This window comes from Phascolarctos cinereus, unplaced genomic scaffold (genome assembly GCF_003287225.1).
Source record: "Phascolarctos cinereus isolate Bilbo 61053 unplaced genomic scaffold, phaCin_HiC Scaffold_5;HRSCAF=322, whole genome shotgun sequence".
Taxonomy (NCBI): domain Eukaryota; kingdom Metazoa; phylum Chordata; class Mammalia; order Diprotodontia; family Phascolarctidae; genus Phascolarctos; species Phascolarctos cinereus.
In genome coordinates, this window is record NW_027555958.1 from 55,194,641 (window position 1) to 55,208,246 (window position 13,606).

The following is a 13,606-nucleotide window of genomic DNA, read 5'->3' on the forward strand; positions in this document are numbered from 1 at the left end:
AGGCAGCTTGTGATCTCTAATGGTGAAGAAAGTTCTCCAAGCTGATGAAATCACAGATCCTTTGGGAATACACACACACACACACACACACACACACACACACACACATCTAATATCCTGACTCTGTCCTTGTTTTGGTCTCTCCCTTTTTCCGATTTTCTGTTGTGCACCTGTTTTGCTGTCCTTTTTCCCCAACCAAAGATGATTAGCTTGGCCTGTGACTCCCTCCAGTGGTAGTTATGTGACAGGCTCAGTGTCCCACTGAATTTACTTTGTCAGTTATCACCTATACCACTTCCTCCCTAAAAAAAACTTGGGCCCACTTAGATCTCTGATACTGATAAAATAGGGTGTCATGAGACTGTGGCAACCCAAAGGAAAGGAAGTAATGGGGCTTAGAAGCTGAGGGTAGCGAGGGAAAAGAAAGACAGCATGATAGCAGAGCCTTTGCCACAGGAGGTGGTCTGAATGGGAAAATGACCATAGGGGAATTACACCTTCAATTAATTCACTAATTCAGGATAGTTTGCTTATATTCAAAGTCATTGCCTTCCCCTTCTCTCCCATCCTCCCCCCTCAAACACACACACATATTGGTGTAGTCTCACCAGAGGTGTTGTCACACTAGGTCACCAGGCAGCCTCACATGCACCCAGAGGCTGCTGACACTGAATTCCTCAGGGCAGCCACCTAGTTAAGGCACTGAGGTAATCTGGTCTGACTCTGCCTTCAGGAAGGTCCTCCTCGAAAGTCCAGTATGCAGTTGGAGCCCACTTTCAGAGAGTGCCACTAAAAAAAAACCTCTTGGATTTTCCCTTGTTCACTGGTTTCCAGCTACTCAGAAAGGGAGTCCTAGTTGAAGTCTGGCCTAGTACAAAGAAGACTTGGAGTCCCAAGCCACTTCCTACAGACAGGTGACCCATTTCCTTCCCAGGTCAGTGAAGGGAAACTGAGGTAAGGGAGGAGGCAGGAAACAGGGCTAGGTGATGCTGCTCCCCAGCTGGCCTGGGAGAAGGGGAAGCCAGTGATGGAGAGTTAAGCGTAGCTTAGAGCTCACCCAGTCCCCAGATCAGTAGGGCTGGTCTCAGTACATCCCTCCCAGAACCCTCAGGGGGTGGGGCGTTCTGAAGGCGGGGCCAAGAGTAGCAGCATGCTACACCGAGTGCGCTCCGCGGTGGCGCACCTGGTCAGCTCCGGGGGCCCACCGGGGTCTGGGTCCAGCGTGCTCCCTACCCCAGCGTCGCCCAACCCCATTGCTCACCCAGTGGCACCTCGGAGCCCTCCGGCGGGGGCTGAAAGAGGAACTAGGGCATCTGGGGGCGCTGTGGAGAATCGGGGGAGCTTCTCTCGACCAACCTTCTTGCAGCTGAGTCCCAGGGGTCTACGACGAGCAGAAGACCACGCAGGCCGGGTCGTGCAGAGTCCCCCGGACACAGGCCGCCGCCTGCCCTGGAGAACGGGCTATGCCGAGTGAGCCCCCCGCCCTGATTCCATTCCAGAATGGCATCTTAGGAGCCCGGACCCCTCTTACCCCCAGATTTGCCCCTGAAATCCTGAGATTCACTCTCCCTCCCTGCCCCTGCCCCTCGGACCCCTGTCTCTTTTTGGGATGCCCCGACTCCAGAAATCTCGGCTCGAGGCTGGTGTCCCCAAAGTCTCACCACTCAGGGATCCCTTCACGCCCCCCTCACTCTTTTCTGGGATTCCCACCCCACCATCCTGGGGCGGGGGGACAGAGGGCGAGGCTGGAGAACCTGTGGTATAAGTTGGTAGCTTCTCAGCTCGCAAGCCGATACTTAATGTGTAAGTGAGTGCGAGAGAGAAAAAAAGGAGGATCTGTTAAGAGAGGAACTAGGCTGGAGCCAGGAAGCCCCCCACCCCCACCCCCGCCGACTCCTGGCCTCAGGACCAGACATTCCCCTCCCCCTCTACAACCAGAAATAGCCTGGGACTCGAAGCTTCAGTCTTGCTCTCTTGGGGAGGGGGGCTGTAGCGCGAGGTGCTACGGGCAGGTGGAGAGGGAGGGGGAGCTGGACAGTTCCTTCCGGGCAGCAGAGCCAAGCCAGGGTCAAGGTTAGCTCTTCGGCCTCGGGAGTCAGGATCAGGGCGAGTTCCCAGCCTGGGATGCATTTTTAATACCTCTGCCGGGAAAGCAAAAGCTTGAAGTGGGATGGAGCAGGTGGAGGGTAGGAAGAGGTGATGATATAATCCCTGCCCCCCCATGGTCATTCCCAGTTCCCATGGGCTGTGTGCTGTGGGCATACCCAAGGGGTGTCTTCCCCTCCCTCTATAATTCCTCTTTTCCTGAATTGTTGCACTTCCTCATTTTGCAAAAGACCAGAGACGTTCCTTATCCCATTTTAGGATCTGCAGCCCAGAGTTTGGTTTACCTCCTGGAAGATACAGGAGACAGGAGCTGAGGAAGTCCTTTCCTCTTCATTCCCCACCCCCGCTATAGTCATTCCCTAGAGACCCTTTCTAACTGAAGGGGCCTTCTTCCTTGTCGAAATGAGTTGTGAGGGGAGGTAGTGCATGGAGCTTCTCTCAGAAGGTGAGAGTAGAACTCCCACACCAAGGCTCTTTGTATACTTCCCTTCCCTCTCATCCTATCGCCTGCCTCTGGCCTGTATCCCAGCTCTGACCTTTCAACACTTGTCGGGCCAGCTGAACATGATGGGGGAAGGGAGTTCTTCTGGGTGTCTGGCTGTGTGTCCAGCCTGATGTGGTCAATCTGGCCTGGCAGGGTCATTAACGCAGGCAAGAGTCGCCATAATGAGGACCAGGCATGCTGTGAAGTGGTTTATGTTGAATCCAGACAGGCCAGGATGGGTGGGCCAGGGAAATCCATCAGTGATCAGGTGAGTTCCTCATGCCCCTGACCCTTCCACTGGTTCTAAAATATGAAATCTCTAGGGAAAGTTATTTGCTCACCTTGGCCCAAACCTTAATTAACCAACTGCTCAGCTTTGACTTTCTCATCTTCATCTTTTGATTTTTTTAACCTGTTGTTTACTTGGATTTTTTCAAAATTGCTAGAGTCGGCCTTGAGCCCCCTTTTAAAAAATTCTTTAGTTTTTATTTTACATCTCACACACAATGAGTGCTCCAACCCTTGTGAGCTGGTTCCTGGTTTGACCTTTGGCCTTGATTCTATCTGACCTCAGATTTCTGACCCCTAAGCTTGATGCTTTTCTCTAATCCAATCCTTTATTGACCTGATTTGGTCCTCTAGAAATTTTTCCTACACATCTCACCCTCTTCATCATTTCTCTTCAGGGCAACCAGGGTCTCTACTTCCACTATTGGGGCCTGTTCGATGGGCATGCAGGGGGTGGGGCAGCAGAGATGGCCTCTAGACTCCTTCATCGACATATTCGGGAGCAGCTTCGAGGCCTAGTGGAGATCCTGCAGGACCCTTCTCCACCCCCTCTCTGCCTTCCATCCACTACTGAGGCCTCTGTCTCCTTGGAACTCTCATGCCCTGGTGGGTCCCAGCCATGCTGGCCATTGCAGAAAGAGGTGACCCATGAGAGCCTAGTGGTGGGGGCCATTGAGAATGCTTTCCAGTTCATGGTGAGAGGCAAGAAGAGTAACCGGGTGGGGAGGGAGACACTTTAGCCCTCATGAGAGAGTCATGGTTGATCCCATGAGTTGGGAGGGCAGATGTTAGTGGAAGGTATCAGACTAACAGACCCCTCTGCCCAAAAGGGAGAGGTCCAAAGAATCTCTATGAGCTCAGCTTTAGAGAGAATTGAGGAAAGGGAGAGGAAAAGGTTTTCTTTTCTTTCTCCCAGCTCTGTGGATTCCATCCATTTTTGACTCTTCATCTAAGCAGAACCTCAGACCAACCCCCCAACACTGTACCCCTTTGTCTCTGTCATGCCAACAATGTAGTCAGGTTGAACTGGGGGCAGGGATGGATATGGGTCACAATTTCTCCCTGGAGTTGAGATGAACCTCTTTATCTCCAACTCTCTGCCTTCACACTTCTCCCATCCTTCCCTGATGGCAGGATGAACACATGGCACGAGAGCAGAGGAATCAGTATGCAGTAGGCGGTTGCTGTGCCCTGGTCGCAGTCTACCTCCTAGGGAAGATGTATGTGGCCAATGCTGGAGACAGCAGGTATGGTGGGGCAAGGAGAATGGAGAGGAATCTAGTTTTAGGGGCTAAACGTCAATGGTTGTGAGAATAAAGAAACTACATGCTTAAAGAAGGCAGGGGAGGTATGGGAAGTCAGAGATAGCAATGGGGTGGCACTTAGGGACAGAAGAATTATGGGGGAATTCGTCGGGAGAGGGTCTCAGGGCCTGGGGAGGTCTGGCCAAAGCATCCTCAGCCCTGGAGATTGGTTTGATCTTGAAGTCGGTTCTACATTCCCTTCCCTCATCCTAGGGCTATCATTGTCCGAAATGGGGACATCATTCCAATGTCTCGGGAGTTTACCCCTGAGACAGAAAGACAGAGGCTGCAACTCCTCGTAAGTGAGACCCAACCCTCACTTTTCTCTCACACCTCTCCTGAACCTCAGATTTCCCCAGGGCTGCCATGCCTTTTACTTTATACACAGACTTTGCCTCAGTTTTCTCTGCTGTAATGAGTAGTTGCCCTCTAGGCTGAGGAAAGTCTACCAGCGGTGGGGAACCTTTGTCCTCTAGGCCTTCTAGGTCCTTGGATGTTTTACAGAACAAATCCTTTTATTAAGGAGATTTGTTCTGTGAAGTTTGGATTCAGTCAAAGGGCTGCACTTGAGGACCTAGAGGGCCACATGAGGCCTTGAGGGCAAAGGCTCCCCCCACCCCTGCTCTAAACTGAGATGATGATCTGATGGGAAGAAATGTAGGCCATTTCAATTTCATATTCTGCATCTATAGTCGAGGAGGGGGATTAAGGTAAAAGAGTAAGGAGGGAAGAAGATTCACTAGATAGAAAGGGGAATATTTTGGTCACTGTGAGGTAGTCACACGTTGCTGTAGCCTGAGGGACAAATTTGGCTTGCACTGATAAATTATGTGCAACAGTGGGGGGCGATGTGACACATCCCCATGACCATCCTGATCCCCCAGTTCCCTTGGGTGCTACCTGCTCCTCACCAACCCCTGCCACAATCCATCAGGGCTTCCTGAAGCCAGAGCTGTTGGGCAATGAATTCACCCACCTCGAGTTCCCCCGGAGAGTCCAGCCGAAAGAGCTGGGTCAACGAATGCTGTATCGGGACCAGAGCATGACTGGCTGGTAACGCTGCCTTTCTGCTGGCTATTGCTTGGTCCACTCATCTCCCCGTCCCTGGGAGGCCCTTCCCTTGGTAACCCAGGTGCCTCACTGCCCTGGGGCGGAGGCTGGAGGTTGGTTATGGGGACAGATGCTCCTTTCCCAGGGAACTTGAGTGAGAGTCAGGGTGGCCTCTACTTGGAGGGATGAAGTAGCTTGATATCTGGGCAGTATTTTCCCTGCTTCCCCCTCCCCAGGGCCTATAAAAAGATTGAACTGCAAGATCTCAGGTTTCCCCTGGTTTGTGGAGAAGGCAAAAAGGTAAAGTCCCATGGGGAAGTGTGTGTGTGGTAGGTAGGGGGTGGATGGAGGGAAGGAGACCAGATTGGGGGGGGGGGCCTGCAAGGAGACATCAGCAGCAATCTTTTATAGAGCTAGAGAATCAGTGTACAAATGGTCTAAAAGACCTAGGTTATGAGGAAGAATTTAAATTCATGCCCATTCCTTTCAGGCTCGGGTAATGGCCACTATTGGAGTGACCCGGGGCTTGGGTGACCATAATCTTAAGGTGTCCAGTTCTACTCTGCCTGTCAAACCCTTCCTCTCCTGTTTCCCTGAGGTGAGTTGTATCAGGCCTCCCACCCCCTACCCCTGGACATTCTGACTTTTTTGAGCCCCTAACATTCCTCTTCCTCTGATTCTCAAATCTTGCATCCCTATAATTACTCCCTTGAATTACTAATCTAGAAAGTTTTTAAAATGGCCTCCTTTCAAGTTTTACACAATTCCCATCCCTCCTTAGCCCTTTGTCCTGCCCTACTGACTTTCCCATCCTCTACCTCCAGTGACTATCTGACCCACCTACCTATTTACCCACTCCACCCTATACTTCTCCAGGTACAGGTATATGACCTTACCCAATATGAGCACTGCCCAGATGATGTATTAATCCTGGGCACAGATGGATTGTGGGATGTCAGCAGTGACAAAGATGTGGCTGACACTGTGGACAAAGTACTGTCCAGCTTCGAGCCCAATGACCCGAGCAGGTGAGGTTGAAAAGTGACAGAGGAGTCAAATTCTACATGTCTCCATGCATGTTACTTGCCTGTGTTTCTTGAGCACAGGACTTCAATTTACCATTTGGCCGCTCATTATCTAGGTGACCTATGGCAAGACACCTAACTTATTTTGGTTTAGTCTCTTCACTTGTAAAATGGGGATAATACAAAATCTCAGCCCTACTACTGTTTCTGAGACCTTGGGCAAGTCATTTGATTTCTGTAGCCTTGGGTTTCCTTATCCATAAAATGGCTAGACTATAATCTCCAAAGTCTTTGAGGCTCTCAATGTTATGAGTCCATAAATAACACCAAGTTTAAATAGGGTTGTGAGATAGTAAATAGGAAAGCTGAAAGATGATACCAGTGTAAGGTGCCACATCATCATGACCATTACTTTTTTTATTACATGAAGGTAACCTGAGTACATGTGTGTTCCTGGCAGGTACACTGCATTGGCCCAAACCCTGGTCCTGGGGGCCAGGGGCATCTCCAGGGAGCAGGGCTGGCGGCTCCCCAATAACAAAATGGGCTCTGGCGATGATATTTCTGTCTTCGTCATCCCACTAGGGGGGGCCGGCAGCTATACTTAAGGGGCCTAGTCCCCTCCTCCCTCAGCTTCTTCAGAATCCGGCTCCTCCCCAGCCCAGACCTTGCAGCTGGTTCCATAATACTCTTCAGTAGTACTTTCACTGGGCAGGCATTGTCAGCTGGTTTCATCATACCCTGGGCTGTGTGTAAATAAACCAAACGGACCCCAAAACTTGCGTGTGTCTGTGCTTTGGGGAAAAGCTGAGAGCGGGAGGGGGCTGGTCCTCAGTAGAGGGCAGGCGATCCGGAGGAGTGACCCCGCAGGCCTGCCTCCCTCCCCTGGCTTTTTCAAGCCCCCACCTCTCCTCCTTAGACCCAGGTGGGGACCCGGGAGCGCTGGCTGAGTAGGCCGCGGGAGGGCAGCCGCGGCCGCTTCCGGACCCTACCCCGCCCAGAGCTTCTCCCAACTTTCCCGTAGCCTCCCGAAGGCTGTGTCCTGGGGCACCCCCAGCCCCAAAGTCTGGGCATCTAACTTTTCCTGGGTCCTCCCGCTGGCTCGCACCCCTTTCCCCCTTAAGCGCGGGCAACCCTGAGCGTGGCCAGCCCGGCAATCGGGACTCGGAACTCCGGGTGGCGGACTGGAGGGTTAGGGAGAGAGGGGCGTGTCCCTCCCGGACTCGGCCTAAGCTCAACCTCTTCCCCCGTCCTTTCCCCGCCCTCTCCTCCCGCCCGACACAACCCCCACCCCCCCACCTCCCCGCACCGCCCCCTCCCCGAGGCGGCGCTGAAGGAGGGCGAGGCGGCCCCCACCCCCGGGTCAGTCTCTTCGCCTCGCACAGTGACTGCGCAGCAGTGGAGCCCGAGGTACCGGGAAAGGGGCTGGGGATCCGGCGAACTTGTCCTGGGGGTGAGGGCGGGGGGGCAGCCCAGTGGCTTTCCTCTTCCTTCTCCGGCCTGTGCTCCTCGATGCCAGGTAGGGAGCGAGGGAGCCTTGGCTTTGGCCCGCGGCCGATTCCCTCCCTGGCTGGGGGAAGGGTCCTGTTTGCCCTGCCCAGTGGACGCCGCTGCCGTCGTGGGCTGCGCCGGGATGAGGGACTGGGTGAGGGGTGGGAAGAAGAGGCAGCGCCATCCTTCCCCTCCTGCCTCTCCTTTCTATCTCCTCTCCTCTCTTTTCTCCCCTTGCAGACTGGGCCCCCTGACCCTTTCCCCTCCCCCCGTCCCGTCGGTTTCCTGAAACCCTTCCCCTCTGCCTAGCTGAGCGCTGGGTGGCCCTAGGTTACTGGGAGGCAGACCCCGGCGTCCTGGCTCTCAGGCTGGAGTGCGGGCTGCGAACCCCAGCGTGGTTCTAACTTAGGGAGGGAATGGGGCCGATGAGTTCAGTCCACTCCCTGGAATACGGGGGTGGGGGAAAGGGGATAGGCTGAGCCTGGCTCGAGATGGTTCTTTTGGAGTAAGAGTGTTCCGCTGATTCTGTTTTAGGGAATCCTAATGCAACTCCCACCCCTCCTGGTGCATTCCTGGAGGTCAGGCCGTGGGTGGGGGAGGGTGGTAAGAAAGATTTAACTCTTTCTAAAAGGCCTCTTACCCCACCCTTCTGTCCCCACCCAAAACCCTTCTACCACCCCAGACTCTTTTTTGTTATGGACCACCCCCCAGGCAGTTCGGGGTAACCGACGGCCGACTTTTTTTTTTAGGATAATGGTTTGTTTCTCGCCTTTCCAACTGAAGAAAATGCTAAATTTTAGAGGTTAATAAAAGTAATTTTTCCCCCCATCCAAGCTGACAGACCCAAGTTAAAAACTCCACTGGCCCCATTACAAGGTTGGAGAGAGAGAAGATTCTGACCTCACTTACCCCCCACCCCCCACGCCCTGTTCTTCCCAATATCCAAAGTCTCCAGTTGGTTTCAAAGTTGAGGTTTGTGACCCAGAGTTTCTCTTCTGCCAGGGTGGGTGGTTCAGGGCAGGTCATGTCACCCTGGAAACGCAAGAAGCAGCCTCTTTGGAATAGGGTGTTGGTGAATCTAGGTGTGACTTCTTACAGGCCTGGTGGAGAAGCCCCAGTCTCTAGCCCCTCCACCTTAAAGGGGATCCAGTGAAATGGTCATGCTGGGGGTTGGGGGGGGGGTTGGTTGGCTGAGGCCTAGTTAAGGCCTCAAGGATGGGGTTAATGGGGCAGCCCTGCTGCCTTTTTCCTGGGAGCTATTGGTGCCAGACCTGGAACACACTCCTAAGTCCTGTGTGGCAATTTTTCACTTTACCTTCCTGGGCCTCAGTTTCTTCATCTTTAAATTCTGGAGTTGAATTGAAACAAGGGAGTAGGGAGAACTGACCCTCTTATCCTCCTGTAGAAGAAGTCACAGCAACACACCCTAGCCAGCCAGCCAGCTTAGCTGACTTCAGCCATGCTCCTTCCCGGCACAAGTGCTCTTTTCTCAAAAATAGGAACCCTGGCTATCCTCTGATTGACCTTCATCTCCAGCTTCTGCCCTGGAAACTGGGGTAGGCTAGAGCAGTGGCACCTCGGTGTCTTGCAGTAGGATCCCCCTCCCCCTCTTAGTGGGGCTTTCCCCAAATCTGATGCTGTCCCTTGTTGGGGAGAGTACTTTAGTGGGGACTAGCCCTTCCCTTCTCTGTCCGAAGTCTCCTATCTAGCTGACTTTGCCAGTGTTTGTCCACTGAAATTTGAGGTAGAGGAAGATGGTTTGTAGAGGGAATCTTGAATCTATAGCTGGAGGAAGGGTCTTTTGTCTTTAATTTAATTAATAATGTGATGCTTATGGAGTGTGCTCATGTCTGCCCTTACGTGGTATGGCACCTCAGGCATAAGACTTAGAGCTGAGAGGAATCTGAGAGATAATTTAACCCCTCAATTTACAGACCAAAAAAACCGAGGCCCAGGGAGTTAAAGGCGGGAAACAATCACTCAAGTGGGAGGAATGAGATTTGAAGCAAATCCCTGAGCTTTTTTTTAGTCCATCCTGCTTTCCAGTACACCACTTTTGTCCCTTGTTGTAGACCCTCATCGAACTGGATGAATTTAATACTTATTCTTTCTGACCCTCTTCTCCCTCCTCCAGTCCTAATACTTACAACCAGGTTAACCCTAATGGTCATTATTTCCATACTGGTGGAAATGTTTTTCCTTTACTCTGATTAAAGGTTTCTTCCTAGAGAAAGGAAGGTTCTAGACCCTGGCAGTCTGAAATGACTTGGAGGAGCGTGGGGGGGGGGGTTTGGTTCAGCCTGGTTGCACTTGGGGTGAAGGAGCAAAGGTAGTGGACAGCAGCCCATAAGTGAAACTGAGAACGTAGACCAACAGGATTCAGTACCAGAACTAGATTTCCTCAGTTGTTTCCCCCTCCTTGTACAGCTGCTCTTAGATTAAACCTTATTTATCTCATCCTTTTGGGGCCCCTCCTAGCTAGGTTACAGTCCTCTACACACAAAGCTCATCAGGTTTCCAGAGCTACCAAAAGTGGCCAGGTCAGTGCCTTTCCCCAGGGAAACAGGAGAAAGGGATTCTTCCTGGTTGAGGGGAAGGGAGCTGGGCCAGGCTTGGTCTATGTGATAGGAAGGTGTGATGAGTTGTTTTGGACATGTGTGTTGGGGGAGGTTGGTGTTGGAAACCCCAGGAAGCTGACTCTCCTAGCCTGAGTCACAGGGAGGGGTGTCGGATGGACTGGGCAGGGCCTGGGAGGGAGCTGAAGTTGGTTGGGGGCTGGAGGGAGAGGAGCCAGGAAGGGCTGATACATGGAGAAGGCTATTCTCCTGTGAATTCTTTTCAGCCAGAGATGCCGTGTGTGTGTGTGTGTGTGTGTGTGTGTGTGTGTGTGTGTGTGTGTGTGTGTGTGTGTGTGACTGCCCTACAGTGTGGCTATTGTCCCCCTCCTGGGGCTGAGTGACCCAGTGTAACTGCCAGCCCTTGGGGGAGGGGGATAGGCAAGATTCCCGGGCACCAAAGATGAGGGTATTGCCAAGACTGAGCCTCTTTTGTGTTGCCTGCTGGGGGTGGGGGGCGGGAGGAGGATCTGTGCCTGTTGCTACTGTCCTCAGCCTGGGGGTTCCCTGTTTTTCTGCTTTTCATTCTAGGGGCTACTACACATCTCCCTGGCCTTAGGGGAAGGCTGATTCCTTACCTCTGAATCACTGGGAGTGATCCTAGCTGGTCTGGGAGGGCTCACTTACCCCCTTTCCCTAGTCCTACCTCAAGCTCCAGTTCGGGACCTGAAGCTAGGAGCTAGGACACTCCTGTATAACAAGGATGTGCCTGGGCAAACCCCCTCCACCTCTGTATCTGTTTCCATAGGGTTCAAAGGGAATGCTTTGGGCTTGACTGGAGCTTTACTGTGTGAGGTTCAGCTGTCCCCACTGACTCTTATCTCATCTTTTCCAGCTGCAGCCATGGCTGCGATTCGGAAGAAGCTGGTGATTGTGGGGGATGGTGCTTGTGGGAAAACCTGCCTCCTCATTGTCTTCAGCAAGGACCAGTTCCCAGAGGTCTATGTCCCCACTGTCTTTGAAAACTACATCGCTGATATTGAAGTAGACGGCAAGCAGGTGACGTGGGGAGCATCCCATTCCACAGCAAGGACCCTTTTCCATTGGCCAGAAAAGAGTTATTACCCACCCTAGATGTTATTTGTTCCCATCCTATTGCTGACTAAAAATGCCCAGTAGAACTGGAAGCAGAGACTTGTTAAGCAGAGTGCTAGCCTGAGTCAGTCTCTACTGAGAAACTCAGTGATTGGTACAAAAGAAAGAGCTCTATGTACAGAGTCAGAGTTCAAATCCTTCTGGTGCTCCATGTCTAATAACTTTAGGCAAGTCCTGTCACTGCCCTGGGCCTCAGTTTCCTCATCTGTAAAATAAGGGCATTAGACTAGATGGACTCCAGTTTTCTTCCAGTTCTAGACCTATGCTCTTGTGATTCCCGAGATGGGGGGGGGAGGTTGGAGGGGAGTGACCACTGACCGTGCCTGTCCTTAAAGGTGGAGCTGGCACTATGGGACACAGCCGGGCAAGAAGACTATGACCGACTTCGGCCTCTCTCTTACCCTGACACTGATGTCATCCTCATGTGCTTCTCCATAGATAGCCCAGACAGCCTTGGTGAGGCATAGGGGATGGGGTGGGCAATGGGAGATTCCATGGGAACCCTCAGAGCCAGCCAGCCCTGTATATGTTTCAGATTCTAAGTCACCCAGGGCTATATGGGAGGTTTTTTGGGGGGAAGGAATGGGGACAGGACAGACATGACCTTTTCCCAGAATGCCCTTTAAGATAACCAGTTTTGTCCTGGAATGTTTGCCAGGTATGGGGATAGAAGCTGACATCTTTCTTATGTTCATGTGTTGGTGGTGGGGGTCTTCTGTGCAGAGAACATCCCTGAGAAATGGACACCAGAAGTAAAGCACTTCTGTCCCAATGTACCCATCATCCTCGTGGGAAATAAAAAGGACCTGAGGCAGGATGAGCATACCCGGAGAGAGCTGGCCAAGATGAAGCAGGTGGGGGCTGAGGGCCATCCTGGGGATGCAAGGGAGGCTGGGCTGAGCTGATGCAGATTCCCATTGGAGAAGAGCTTCCCCAAACTGCTGCCCTGTTCTTGGGGAGATTGATTACCTCCAAGGAAGAGGGAGGACAAGGGTGTGTGGACCCCAAGGAATAGAGTAGCAGAAGCCCTTGAGATTAGATACATTCTAGGTTCTGGCTTTTCCCTCCACCCAAGCACTGGGACCCATATTTTTAGCTCATCCTCTGCTTCCTGGCAAGAGGAGAGCCTGGGGAATCCTCAGCTTCCCTCCTAACCTTTCCCACTCCTCCACCAGGAACCTGTGAGGTCAGAGGAGGGCCGGGACATGGCCAATCGGATCAGCGCCTTTGGCTACCTTGAGTGTTCTGCCAAGACCAAGGAGGGCGTCCGAGAAGTGTTTGAGATGGCCACCCGGGCTGGCCTGCAGGTCCGAAAGAACAAGCGGCGGCGGGGCTGCCCTCTCCTCTAAGCTCCCCCCCTCCACCAAGGTCTACACACCATTGGACTCCATACTGCTAGTTTTTGGTCCCTTCCTGCCCAAGGCTGCATGTGTTCTAATGCTCTCCTGCTCTTGAGAGTAGAGAAGATCCTTTAGGAGGACAGGGACCATCCATGTATCCTGGGGGGGTGTCAGAGCTTAGCGCTTGCCTCCCATCTGAAATAGGACTGTGCTTTCCATGTTGGAGAAGCAGGGGTAGGGAGTGAGGGGAAGTGGTCTTTACTGTTTATCCTGCCCTAAGGTTCACCCACCAGCATTTTTTTTATGTAACTAGTTCTGGAGCCTAGTTCTTTTTCAGTGTGCCTCCCAGTGAGTGAAGCTTCCTTCCCCTCTTCCCCACCTCCCCCCCACTTTAGGCATGGCTGAGGATTATTTCTCATTGTTCTTCCAGATGGAAGACACTCAATAAAATTCTATGGGGGCTCTCAAGATTTGTTCTGTGGCATTCTCCTTCCCCCCCCCCCCCCCCCCCCCCCCGCTCCACTTTGTTCCCCTCAGATATATCTTCCTGTTCTCCTTCCTGGAGGAAAAGGAGTCAGCTAAGCCAGGGGGCTGGTAGGTAGGGCAATACCCGTACACCACCCCCCTTTTCCCCCAGGCTGGGCTTGGAGTGAGGTCAGTCTTGGCCTGGTGCCTGAGAAGGCGGAGTGGAGGGGAGGGGCCTTTGGCTGTGGCTAAAATTAGAAATCTGTGTGGGTGGCTTTCCGGGTCCACCTCCCACTCTGCTTCCTCCTTCAGCCCTAGGGTTTGGGGGTGGGGACAAGGTCCT

The 13,606-nt window shown here is 52.7% G+C and overlaps 2 protein-coding genes across 7 annotated transcripts; both read left to right on the plus strand.

Annotated features, from left to right (window-relative positions):
- Positions 1 to 1,150: 1,150 nt before the first annotated feature.
- On the plus strand, positions 1,151 to 7,035 carry PPM1J (protein phosphatase, Mg2+/Mn2+ dependent 1J). Of its 4 annotated transcripts, none has more exons than XM_021001891.2 (10): positions 1,151 to 1,470; positions 2,744 to 2,858; positions 3,277 to 3,573; positions 4,013 to 4,125; positions 4,396 to 4,480; positions 5,117 to 5,235; positions 5,469 to 5,532; positions 5,723 to 5,830; positions 6,109 to 6,260; positions 6,718 to 7,035. In XM_021001891.2, exons 1-10 carry the CDS (start codon positions 1,151 to 1,153, stop codon positions 6,863 to 6,865), a joined length of 1,521 nt encoding a protein of 506 aa, XP_020857550.1. In that variant the 3' UTR covers positions 6,866 to 7,035. The 4 variants fall into 4 exon arrangements, with proteins under 4 accessions (XP_020857550.1, XP_020857555.1, XP_078011071.1 ...); XM_021001896.2 differs by having other exon boundaries at positions 3,277 to 3,519; XM_078154945.1 differs by having other exon boundaries at positions 6,688 to 6,778.
- Positions 7,036 to 7,551: 516 nt separating this feature from the next.
- RHOC (ras homolog family member C) lies at positions 7,552 to 13,266 on the plus strand. Of its 3 annotated transcripts, none has more exons than XM_021001929.2 (5): positions 7,552 to 7,667; positions 11,199 to 11,362; positions 11,794 to 11,914; positions 12,182 to 12,312; positions 12,634 to 13,266. In XM_021001929.2, exons 2-5 carry the CDS (start codon positions 11,207 to 11,209, stop codon positions 12,805 to 12,807), a joined length of 582 nt encoding a protein of 193 aa, XP_020857588.1. In that variant the 5' UTR covers positions 7,552 to 7,667; positions 11,199 to 11,206; the 3' UTR covers positions 12,808 to 13,266. The 3 variants fall into 3 exon arrangements, with proteins under 3 accessions (XP_020857588.1, XP_078011072.1, XP_020857577.1); XM_078154946.1 differs by having other exon boundaries at positions 7,596 to 7,619; XM_021001918.2 differs by lacking the exon at positions 7,552 to 7,667 and adding an exon at positions 7,721 to 7,776.
- Positions 13,267 to 13,606: the final 340 nt, after the last annotated feature.

Bases quoted from the DNA above. Each gene is read 5' to 3' on its own strand.
- PPM1J (XM_021001891.2), top strand. From the start codon at position 1,151: ATGCTACACCGAGTGCGCTCCGCGGTGGCGCACCTGGTCAGCTCCGGG. The intron at 5,533-5,722 runs GTAAAGTCCCAT...CATTCCTTTCAG, and splicing joins TTTGTGGAGAAGGCAAAAAG to GCTCGGGTAATGGCCACTAT. The intron at 5,831-6,108 runs GTGAGTTGTATC...ATACTTCTCCAG, and splicing joins TCCTCTCCTGTTTCCCTGAG to GTACAGGTATATGACCTTAC.
- RHOC (XM_021001918.2), top strand. The intron at 11,363-11,793 runs GTGACGTGGGGA...CTGTCCTTAAAG, and splicing joins TTGAAGTAGACGGCAAGCAG to GTGGAGCTGGCACTATGGGA. The intron at 12,313-12,633 runs GTGGGGGCTGAG...CTCCTCCACCAG, and splicing joins AGCTGGCCAAGATGAAGCAG to GAACCTGTGAGGTCAGAGGA.